The 13,080-nt window shown below is 30.2% G+C and overlaps 1 protein-coding gene across 1 annotated transcript in view; it reads left to right on the forward strand.

The window, feature by feature from the left end:
• Positions 1 to 13,080, forward strand: part of LOC145662450 (sodium-dependent proline transporter-like) — a 152,006-nt gene that overhangs the window by 116,596 nt on the left and 22,330 nt on the right. The window contains exons 6-7 of the mRNA XM_081728038.1: positions 5,904 to 6,038; positions 9,836 to 10,064. Of these exons, the coding sequence (XP_081584164.1) occupies positions 5,904 to 6,038; positions 9,836 to 10,064 (364 nt within the window). The remainder of the gene's footprint in view (positions 1 to 5,903; positions 6,039 to 9,835; positions 10,065 to 13,080) is intronic.

The following is a 13,080-nucleotide window of genomic DNA, read 5'->3' on the forward strand; positions in this document are numbered from 1 at the left end:
GCTTTTTATTCAACGCAGGATTGATAAATAATCCCAATGCAGGCTTCTTTAAGCATTTTTGAGCTCAAAGCATTTCATTCTGATGCATATTTCTACAAAACTTTAATTTTACACACACAAAAGGAACATAGATTAAGTATACCACATAAAAACTAAAAATTTTGTATTCTTCAAATATTTCCTTACTTATGCTTATGGTAATGGTAAATTTCGGCTACAAACTGGGACATTAATTTGTGCAGGAGCTATATATATTCTTACGTTAGCGCATTTGCATACATTAGTTGGTTGATACCTACAAACCAAATATATGCAGTACATTATGGAAGCAGATGCTGTTATTGTCCATAATTAAATCTCTAAAAGAAATTTTGAGTATTTTCTTTTTTTTCTTTTAGTTAAGTCATCAGGTGTTCAAAACTCCTACTGATTAGATTTTAGCTTGGAATGCATATAGCTAATAAATTATGGTAAATTTTGTACCAGTCAATAATTGATATCTTTGTGTATTGTAAATCGTGTTTCAGGTGTATTTTTTAAAATTTTAAATATGCATGCTATTTTTCGGGCAATGAACAATTTCGTTGTAATATGTAGTAGAGATTTAGCTTCCATTTAATTCACATAAGTGGGGCAAAAGTAAATCTTAGGTAATTGTGGTGTGTGGCGATGGGAGTATTACTATTTTTGATAGGGTAGGGGAACTTGGTTTATGGATTATTGTGTGGTTTTCTTTTTTCAATGTAATAGAGCATGGGTTCAGTCCATTTTGGCAAACTTTAGTTGCCTCAACATAAAAGTTATTGTGCAATTATTACCTATTTCAGTGCCCTGTGCCCTGGGTGCATTACGTGTAGCCACCAATTTGGACCAAGGATTTTAGGTAACATTATAATTCTGCTGTTGAAGCGGACAGACAAACTATTGCAATTTTTCACATTTTATAATGATGATGATTAAGTAAAAAAAAATAAATATATAGTTCGGTTTGGGTTAATTTTTTGTTACTAGAAAGTTCAAATTTACTTCAAATGGAAAGAAAGAAGAAAATTAGTAGGTTGAAGATTTCACAATTATAATACGGCCAGTAACAGTACATTTCGATTACTGACAATCGTACAACAAATCAAACTGCGTTTTAATTGATTTGACGCAGTTAGTCACTGCGATAAGCTTTTGATATCTAAGAATACCGTAAGTACAGACAAAAGTATTGGAATATTTACAGATTTTGGATTACTAAAATATTGTTAGCAAGATATAAATACGTCTATTAATTTACATCGCAAGAATAGCAAATTATATTCAGGTTACTTGACATTGGTATACTTCATAGACTCTATCATAGAAAAGGAAAATAAACAAATAAAGCTCAAAATTAAGACAATGAATAACTTATATAGAATTAATAATTTCGAACCACAATTTCAATGGTTGTCATTGTATACAAAATATGTAATTCGAGCAATAAAATTTGTGCGATAATCTTTAATCTTTTTCGCAGTCGTGTTATTTGTGCTTTTCTCATTCTTAGTTAAAAACATCAATTATTCGAGATAGGTTAAAATAAAACTGTTTTCAATATTAAACAAGAATTTTAAGAAAACTAAAAGAAAATGGATCAAAAGATTGCAATCTTGGCTAATAATTAGTTTTTGGATCAGGGACCCTAAAATTTTTGAACGGCCCCTAAATCTAGTTTTCATATTTTCTACGGAATAAGCACATCATACTGAGTTAACCGATAGTTTGTGTTTGGCTACAGTGTATGTAGTTCTCCAGATATAACGCCTACGAGATAATTTTTGTTGAAATATATTGGATCTTTTGATCCAATTGGATCAGGGGCCACAAAAGTTTTGAACAGCCCCAAATCGACTTTTACGTATTTTCTGCAGAATAAGCATATCATGGTGAGTTAACTGATAGTTCAGGTTCGACTACACTACATGTAGTTCTCCAGATATAAGGCCTACGAGAAAATTTTGTTGTTAAAATAGATTGGATCTTTTGGGTCAATTGGATCAGGGGCCACAATTTTTTTTAACGACTTCTAAATCAAATTTTCGTATTTTCTTCAGATAAACATATCATATTGAGTTAATTGATAGTTTGTGTTTGGCTACACTATATGTAATTCTCCAGATATAAGGCCCACAAGAAGATTTTTTATTGAAATATATTGGATCTTTTGATTAAAAAAGGAAAAAAGAGCCCAACTATATCTGATCTATTAAACAGAAAACGATAGAAGTGTATCTAATATCGAACTACTAAAATAGATATTTGCATTATGTATCATATATCGAGAAATAATTGCTTCGATTCATTTTCACTGTTTAGTTCTCAAATATTTGTAGTATTTCTAATAAATATTTGTATATATCTACGTTGTTGTTGTATACTAATAGTACAAGAACAAAATTTTACAGAATATAATAGAATTCAACCATCATGCCAAATACCACTTCATATGCTTTGTATTAGCATTCTAATTTGTATTTTTAACACCAGCACAAATAACAACGAACTGCTTTCTTTAGAACCATCGTTACCAAACGTAGCACACCACATTTGAGATTTTTGACTTCGAACTGAATGATTGTTAAACAGCTGATGGAAAATTCACATGAAAATAAATTTCTGTGAATGGTTAACAATAGTATGTGAATGGTTAAAATGGAAGCATCAGTTTCGTGTTTCAGGGAAAAAAAAAATCTGTCTGGAATTGTGTACATATGAAAAAGAAACTTTGCAACATCACCAATTAAAAATAAAAGTTTACACTAAATTTAAGACAAGAAAAAAATAAAATAAGAATGTAGTAATGTGATTTAGCGTGTACAGAAGAATAAAATAATCTTCAACCGAAATAAACTAGACTGATAAAAAAAAATATATATAATGCTACACATCATAACTTTTTTTTACACCATAATGTGTTAAGAAAAGAAAGTGATGTGTAATCCAATCGTATGTAACTTACATCTTCTTTTGTATGTCGAGCAGCCGATTGAGGAAAGAGGTATAACTGATCTTACGTGTTTGATGTGAATTCTGAACGAATGATGTTGGTGCACATATCATGTATGATTGTGAGTGTGTGAGCATTTTTTGTATGAATATTTTGTGATAGCACTTAATGGAATCAGTAGTGTAAGAAACTTAAAAATTGTTTTCAACATACTGTAAACAATGCTGTCTGCGATAACTTATCATTTATAGTATAATTACTGAATTAAGATGTTAGATATTTTTCATCTACTGAGTTATTCATGTCTCTTACTCAGGCACTGAATAGATTGTGTGATATTTTCCAAATTATGCGAGAAAATAAATACTTTGAAAGAATTATCACATGCATAAACAGAAAATTACAGAACTATAAAGATTAGGAAATATAAATCGAGGAAACACATGTAAATTTGTATTACAAATCGTTACTTTACTAAGATAAGTCTTCTAACACATTCATAAACTAGGTATATAAGCTGAATATGTAATATCTGTAATCTCATCGAACTAGTCTCGTTAGACAAATATATAGCAGAAGCAAGTTAGTCGTTGTAGATTAAAACGTAGTTATTAAAATTTCAATTTAATCGTTCAGTTCAGAGATGACTATATTGTACTGTATTATAAAACTTCTTTAGAATATTATGAAAAAGTTACAAATTTATGGCATAAACTGGCTATTTAAACTGAATATTTAAAGCATTTGTAATTTTGTCCCTCAAATATCTCGCAGAAGCAACTTAATCATTGTAGGTGAAAATATAGTTATTAAAATTCCCACTTAATCTCCCATTTCAGGGATTACTACATACTATTATAAAACTTTATTAGTACGTAAGATGGGAAGACAAATAAAAATAAATGAGAAAAATTGTAATTTTGCTGGCAAGATAATCGCTTTCTAGTCATGAAATGTAGGTAAAAATAACGTTTGTGTAAAATTATTATAAACGAAAATATTCAAATTTTAAGAATAATCGTAAAAAGCAAAAGAAACATCATGTACAAAATAGCATACCATATTAGTAGGAGAAAGATCTAAAATAATAAGATAATAGAAACCTTAAACAACATTTAATTATTTTGAAAGAAATCAAAATAATAAAGTTTAAAACTCTACTGTCGACAAAAATATATGGAATGTTTTAAATTAGCTTTCTTGAGAAGAGTAATTACTTAGTTTTTATTAAACAAGATATTATCTTTTTGAAGACAAAGATCTTAATAACAATAATAATATGGAGTTATTGTTATAAAGTCAATTAACCATAAAAACCTAATTAAAATGTAAGCTAATACTTTTGACTGATAAGCATAGTAATTCGATTTTATTGAAATTTGAATGAATGCCTCTTTTAGTTTGTAAAAACACGATTCTTTTTAACACCAATAACGCAACAAAAATTTCCTTTCAAGGGTGGAGAAGCAAAATTGTATTTTACAATCATGCGTAGGGAATTGAAATAACGTTACCTTTCAATTTTATCAGATATGTTTTTAACGTTATTAAGGAATAATATAGATAATGGAGATAAATGAAAACATGATAAAAATGTAATTGTTAACAGATAACTATATTTTCTGAAGAAAATATGTCCCGTTCCGGTAGCTAAGCTGCATACATGATTACATAAATTCAATATTCTCTACACGCTATACGGATATAAATTTACATTTAAAAACGAAAGTTTTCGAATATTGTCATTTATAAATAGTGTAATTGTTTAATCATATATTGAATTTATTGCACAATTTACATATTTTATAGTTAGTTTCATATTAGTATATGATAAAGTGAGATTATATTTACATATCTACGGAAATTTACTTTGAGGATAAATATATAAAAATATCTACAAAGACAACAATATGGTTCCTTTTAAAGTTTAGTTGTCACTAAAATTGAATTTCTCCTTTTATGGTTATATAGTGTAAAATGGCTACTTCAATTAATGTTATCTTACATGGAATATTAAGACAATGAAAATCGTAAATAGCATTTAATTAATTTGAAGAGAATACTGAAGTTTAATACTTTATAGTCGCTACAAATAATCAAATATTTGAAATTATATAGCATATAGTAATAATCACTCCAATTAATGTTACCTTACATGAAATATTAAGACGATGAAAACCTTAAGCAGTATTTATTTTGACTAGAAAATAGTGAAATTTAAAAGTCTTTTAAGTATTGTTTTAAGTATGTTTTTTGTTTTCCTAAAATTCCAAAATCTTTAGTTAACACAACATACACACTTTTTTAAAGGCGAAAAAGTGTATGAACAAATATATTTTATAGTAGTAATTTGTCTTTTTTTTTTTAAAAAAAAAATGTTTATTAAGTTCGTATAATTGAAATAGGATTAAAAATGAAATATTTTCTACTATTTCTGCTCTGAAAAGTACATAATTTGTGAGTGACAGTTGCAATTATTACAAAATGCGCCACTGTTTTTCGTATATGTAAACCAGGTGTTTGAAATGCTCATAGTTATGTTTCATTATTACGTTTTGCCTTACACTTTTTGTTATACAAAAATTAATATACAGATACATAAAAACAATGTAAATGTATATACAGGTTATTGCAGATAGTGTTTATAGTATGTTCTAAACTGTACTTTAAGAAAACATCTTTTGTCTAAGCAAGATTAATACAATAATTAATTTAACTTCCATCTTTCATACAGTAGTAATTTTTTCAACAGCTATATACAAAAAAATTTTCCTTTTTAAAAGAAAAATAAATATACTACTATAACAATCGATTTTAAATTGACAATTTTCATTTTGTAGGGTTTAATATTTCAAATACTGTGTTTAGTGTCCTTTTCTCCTTAAAAATAAAGTGTGTTTTTTCTTTCTTTTTTTCTCTTTTTCAATAGTTGGTGTATGTGACGGCAACATTTCCATACATTGTTTTGGTAATATTACTTATTCATGGCTTTACATTACCTGGTGCAATGGAAGGACTGAAATTCTATCTGAGCCCAAGATGGGAGCTCCTGCTTGATATCAAGGTAATTATATTTTGACATATAAAAACGTACAGCGTGTAATTTGCTTTAAAAAACAAACTTTCATTCAATAATCTCTAAGCGGATTCGATTTTACTGGACAAAGGGATTCAAAGTAGCATCTGTATCACTGCTAGAAGTGTGTGTCACACTATTAGAAGTATGTGTGTATCTTTGTTAGAAGTATGTGTGGCACTGTTAGAACTGTGTGTGACGCTGTGAGAAGTATGTGTGACGTTGTTAGAAGTATATGTGTCACTGTTAAAGGTATCTGTATCTTCGTTAGAAGTATGTGTACCTTTGTTAGAAGTATGTGTGACACTGTTAGAAGTATCTGTGTCTTTGTTAGATGTATGTGTGACACTGTTAGAAGTATATATGACACTGTTAGAAGTATGTATGACACTGTTAGAAGTATGTGTGTCTTTGTTACAAGTATGTGTGACACTGTTAGAAGTATCTGTGTCTTTGTTAGATGTATGTGTGACACTGTTACAAGTATATATGACACTGTTAGAAGTATGTGTGTCTTTGTTAGAAGTATGTGTGACACTATTAGATGTATGTGTGACGCTGTTAGAAATATGTGTGTCTTTGCTAGAAATGTGTTCGTCACCGTTAGGAGTCTACAATCTGCTAGTTAATAGTGTTTATTATTATTATTATTATTATTATTATTATTATTATTATTATTATTATTATTATTATTATTATTATTACATTTACGGTACACAGGTAAATGTACTGTGAATTCTTCTGGGAGAACAAAAACCATCAAGTACATCAGATTAACCTCGCCTGGGGCACAGTAAATCTTAAATCATTTTTAATTAGATTTAAATTAGAGAAGCTGCATCCACAACAGGCAACGCTAATTCCAGTTGTAAAATAAATCCGTAACATTATGATAATATTTGGAAAAGAAAAACCAAGGTTAAAGTGGTGGATAAATTGTAAACGTTTAAGAGGAGCATTGAAGATAATATCTTCTTGCTATTATGATCCGGAAATGAAGGTTTTCAAACGTTTCATTTCATGTTCAAACTGTTCCTTGTTAAAAACATCATAAAACTTAGTTTTTTGTAGATTTTCTGGAAAACTACGCATGGAAATTCACCCTCAAAGCATGTCTTTTTTTATTCGATGTAATCTATCTATTGATATAGGATACATGTCTTGTTCTTGCACAAAAGAATAAAGTAAAGTAGAAAAGTTATAACTTTATCTATTTTTCATTAACCATACTCTGTATTCATGTCTTGCTCGTGTTTTAATGGAAAGCTCGATGAGGGTATACTTCAGTATCAGTTTCATTTTAATATAAAGTTTGATTAGTGTATACTTCAGTATCAGTTTCATCTTCATATAAAGTTTGATTAGTGTATACTTCAGCATCAGTTTCATTTTAATATAAAGTTTGATTAGTGTATACTTCAGTATCAGTTTCATTTTAATATAAAGTTTGATTAGTGTATACTTCAGTATCAGTTTCATTTTAATATAAAGTTAGATTAGTGTATACTTCAGTATCAGTTTCTGTTAGATTAGTGTATACTTCAGTATCAGTTTCATCTTAATATAAAGTTAGATTAGTGTATACTTCAGTATCAGTTTCATCTTAATATAAAGTTAGATTAGTGCATACTTCAGTATCAGTTTCATCTTAATATAAAGTTTGATTAGTGCATACTTCAGTATCAGTTTCATCTTAATATAAAGTTTGATTAGTGCATACTTCAGTATCAGTTTCATCTTAATATAAAGTTTGATTAGTGTATACTTCAGTATCAGTTTCATCTTAATATAAAGTTTGATTAGTGTATACTTCAGTATCAGTTTCATTTTGATATAAAGTTTGATTAGTGTATACTTCAGTATCAGTTTCATCTTCATATAAAGTTTGATTAGTGTATACTTCAGCATCAGTTTCATTTTAATATAAAGTTTGATTAGTGTATACTTCAGTATCAGTTTCATTTTAATATAAAGTTTGATTAGTGTATACTTCAGTATCAGTTTCATTTTAATATAAAGTTAGATTAGTGTATACTTCAGTATCAGTTTCTGTTAGATTAGTGTATACTTCAGTATCAGTTTCATCTTAATATAAAGTTAGATTAGTGTATACTTCAGTATCAGTTTCATCTTAATATAAAGTTAGATTAGTGCATACTTCAGTATCAGTTTCATCTTAATATAAAGTTTGATTAGTGCATACTTCAGTATCAGTTTCATCTTAATATAAAGTTTGATTAGTGCATACTTCAGTATCAGTTTCATCTTAATATAAAGTTTGATTAGTGTATACTTCAGTATCAGTTTCATCTTAATATAAAGTTTGATTAGTGTATACTTCAGTATCAGTTTCATTTTGATATAAAATTTGATTAGAGTATACTTCAGTATCAGTTTCATTTTAATATAAAGTTAGATTAGTGTATACTTCAGTATCAGTTTCATTTTAATATAAAGTTTGATTAGTTTATACTTGAGTATCAGTTTCATCTTAATAAGATGCATGGATATCTCACATCATTTTTTTAAGTGTACAAAAAAGTTTTTCTTAAATTTCTCGGAAACTATTCATGAGGATATACGCTTACGCATATCACTTTATTTATCTCAATGATGACTATCGATTGACGTACATCTGATCTTTGGACTTTTTCCTGTTAAACGCTAATATTAAACATTTAGAATATTGTAAAACATCTATTTTATCCAAATCTGATCTATTAACTGGTAAAGAAGGAACTTAAGCCAGTTAAATAATAATCTAATTGCGATTATGTACAAGGTGTGATCAAAAAATACGGCGAATACGAAAAGAAATAAAATAATAATCTTACATGAAATTTTATTTAATCTCTGTCAAAGTACTGCCGTTGGCTAGCTATGCACTTATCCCAACATTGAATCCATGACTGGAAGCATTTCTGGAAGGCCTCTTTTGGAAGGGTGTTCAGCTGCTCTGTTGTGGCCCACTCAATGTCAGGAATGGTGTCAAAACGTTTTCCTTTAAGCACGATTTTAATTTTTGGGAAGAGCCAGAAGTCGCATTGTGCTATATCTGGAGAGCACAGCGAGTGTGGACAGACAGGAATATTTTTTCGGCCAAAAACTCTCGGATCAAGAGAAAGGTGTGGCAGGGCGCGTTTTCGTGGTGAAGAAGGAAAACATTTGTCTTTTTAATCGGCAGTTAAAGTGCTTTTCACGGACCCATACGAGATGTTTAGTTCTTCGGAAAGCTCTCGAATAGTCATTCGCCTGTTTGAGCTAATCATTTATGCTACTTTTTGCACGTTTTCATCTGTTTTTGGCGTCGTAGGACGTCTCGATCACTGCTCGTTTTCAACCGATTTCTTGCAGTTTTGAATCACACATACCACTGGTAAACAGTCTTCAGTGCTAGTGCTTCATCGCCATATACTGATTTTGACATTTCGTGAGCTCCTTTGGCACTTGTTTTTTGCACCTTAGAACAAAACTTAATGTTGGCGCGCGACAGATACTCTTAACACGTCCTCACTCTTCTGCCTCTAGAAGCCAACTAACATGTCACAACTCGTTCAAACTCGATACTGAATGTACCGAAGGTTTAGGCTACCGAGCTTATTGGTTGAAGTGGATACAACATCGATAGATGGCACTGTACAACTATATTTACCGTACTTTTTGATCACACTTTATATATATATATATATATATATATATATATATATATATATATATATATATATATATGTGTGTGTGTGTGTGTGTGTATGCATATATCATAATTTAATTTAATTTTATTTTAGGTTTGGGGAGAAGCTGCCACTCAAATTTTCTACTCTGTTGGACCTGGATGGGGTGGTATCCTTACCATGGCAAGCTACAACAGATTTCATCATAACTGCTACAGAGATGCATTCTTACTGCCATTAATAAACTGTGGTACATCTGTGTTCGCTGGTCTTGTTGTGTTTAGTGTAATCGGATTCATGGCACACGAAACTGGACAAGCAATTTCTGAAGTTGTTAGCGAAGGTAAGAAGAGTTATGTTAAAATAATTTAAAAAAAAAATAAAAAAGAAAAGAAACATTCCTGGTATTCTCGACTATACCAAAAAGAAAAGCTTTCGTGTTACTCTGAGAAAAAAAAACTGTCCTGTTTTCTTTTTAAAGGACTTTTCAGATTCATTGAAGCTCTAGATATATTTTTTAATAAAAGTCTTTAAGAAGCTAGAAAGTTCTTTGTCGGTCGGTATCTTAAATTTGTAACCTGATTTTTCTTGTCAACATTTTAAGAATGAATTTATCTGAAGTATTATATATACATACACAACTATTTATGTACTTGTAATTTGTCCCGTGAGTTATCTTAATATTGGTATTTTCACTATGAAGATATTGGCTTTAGGAAATGGTTAAGAGCAAATAGCTTTTAAGGAAGTAATAATTTGTTATGATGGAGGAAAGTGCTTACTCAAGGAGGCTTTTATTGATTATCAAATCAACATTCAATACGTAGGATATGGCCATAGATGCCGAAAATCCAGAAATCTAATTCATAATTCTAATCCTAATGTATTTTGCTCTAGAGTTACTCGTTAGATTATTAGTCTAGTTGCCCAGTTGCATAAATCATCTGTGCAGACTGAATGGGGAGAAATCATTATATATTCCAAATGGGAAAACTTTCATTGGAATGACTACTAGTTTTTATTTATTTATTTATTTTTCTTGAATTATTTTATTCTACAGCATGGTTCAAAAACATTTTTACGGTCTGGCAACCTGTATTTGTTACGACTTACAATAAAGTAACAAATTGTATCTTAATATAAGAGGCAACTGGCAAAATTTTATTTAATATTGCGCGTGGTAGGTAATTCTTGTATGTGACCCTTTTTGGAAGATGAGAGAATACTGACAGGAAAAGCAAAATGGCGAAGACGTTTTGTGCAACGAAGTTCCGCAGGACTTATTTAGTGACCGCTTAAAAAAAAAAAAAAAAAATCGAGCGCCTTTCCAAAAGAGCTCACTGAGTGTTTCCAACATCTACCAATAATGCAAGGTGTTCGAGCATACAGATGCCTGTGCAATATTAAATAATACAGGTAGGCCTCCATTACCAAATAATGTTGATCATAGCAGGACGATCTGCTGTAGCTAATTTAATTCTTATACTAAATTCATACACAATCCTTCGTATTCCATTTTTTTTTACTATTTATCGTATCTTTTTAATCACCATATTAGGTATATGCAAACACTAAGGCATCTCCTTTCAGTTAATTTATTAGCAGTTTTTGTTATTCTTTGTATACTTACAATTATTTTAATACGTATTTACTAAATTTCTAATAGACTTGCAAGAAGGGATCTCTCCCTCAAATATCCCCCAATAGCGTAGTTTAATTATTAGAATAGTCTTACAAACTATGATTTACACAAATATATCCACTATGTGTTCTTTTAAATTTCATTACCACAAATTTCTCTGCCACAAACATTTAGTGCATGGCATTATAACCTAACAGCTTTTCTCTCTCTCTCTCTCTGTATCAAACTCTCTATATTACATAGACTATAAATCCTGCTGATCAAATCAGAATGTTGCACATTCTAGCTTTGGGACTACGTATACCAAAACAAACACTTATTATTACTGATCTTTAGTACAACTTTGACAATATATGGCTATTTAAATAATATTCCTGGTTTCAGAGTTTATTAACTTAAGTTTACATTCACAATGACAAGTAACTTATGTTAATTGAAATAAAAACTCAAAGTTTTTTAATTTTAATACATGTATGTTTTGCTCCACGTTAAAAGTGCTCAATATGAGTGCCTTTTGTAATTCGGCACACATCAGTCCGATAGCCTTAATTCTTGCCACATTCTTTCCAACATCTCAGAGCTAATAGATGCAACTGCTTCTTGAATGCGTACTCGAAGTTCAGGTATATTGTTAGGTAAAGGTGGCCGATACATTTGGTTTTTAACATTATCCAACTAAAAGGTCGCATGGGATTATATCTGGCAACCATGGGAGCCGAGGAAGCAGAATCTAATTCTCACGACTAGCTCGTCCTATTTATTGATTTGGTAATCTTCTGTTGAATTTTCTCTGACATACCAATGTCAATATGAGGATGCCTCGTTCTGCTGGAAAATAAAATTTTCCGTGTCTTCTTCCAGCTGTGGGAAAAGCCATGTTTCCAGCAAGTGAAGATAGGAATGTCCGTTTACAGTGCTCTCGAGAAACATAGGGCCATTTATTTATTTATTTATTTTTTCTGTGGCTGCACAAAACAAGTTCACCTAGACGAATCACGGATATATTATTCATAGCCATGGGGATTTTCCAAATCCTCACATTTTGTTTGTTTATTTTGCCTTAAAGATAGAAGGTAGTCTCATCTCCAGACATAGCTGACTCACACTAACGATTTTTTTTTTCATCGCAACGCGGAACTCAAGTAATTTTTTTTTTTTTTTTTTTTTTTTGTCAGTAACTTTAAGCACCTGCAATAATTTCAATCGATGTGGGTGAAATTTCAAATATTTCCGTAGAACCTTCCATATTATTGTCTGCTTCAAGTTAAATTCTTTCCTTGCCCGAACCATTGAATTTGTAGGCTTTCTGGCGAAAGTCATACGCACACAATCAACTGTTGAATCCTCAAGTTCCGGCCAGCTTGTTGATTTCCTTTTGCAAATACACCTACTTTCTTCAAATTGTCTGTACCACTTCAGAATCAAGTGCTCGATTGAATCTAACACAAAATTCGTCCTGAAACTTCGTTAAACACTAACTACAGACTGTTTTACATGAAATTCGAGATGTTTTCCTGTCTTCGTTTCTACCATCGTGATTTACTATCCTTCTATCGGCAGAATGCGTAGATGAACACCAACTTTGGCAGTTACTAAAAATGTTTGAATTTTTCTTTCATTTAACGTAAGTTGCATGTCACTGCGGGTATATAAACGTGAACTATTAAAGTTTGAAATCGAGAAGATTATTTACAGTAGCTCTGTATAACATGGCCTT

The sequence above is a fragment of the Thermobia domestica genome, chromosome 10, assembly GCF_964235325.1.
Source record: "Thermobia domestica chromosome 10, izTheDome1.hap1.1, whole genome shotgun sequence".
Classification (NCBI taxonomy): Eukaryota; Metazoa; Arthropoda; class Insecta; order Zygentoma; family Lepismatidae; genus Thermobia; species Thermobia domestica.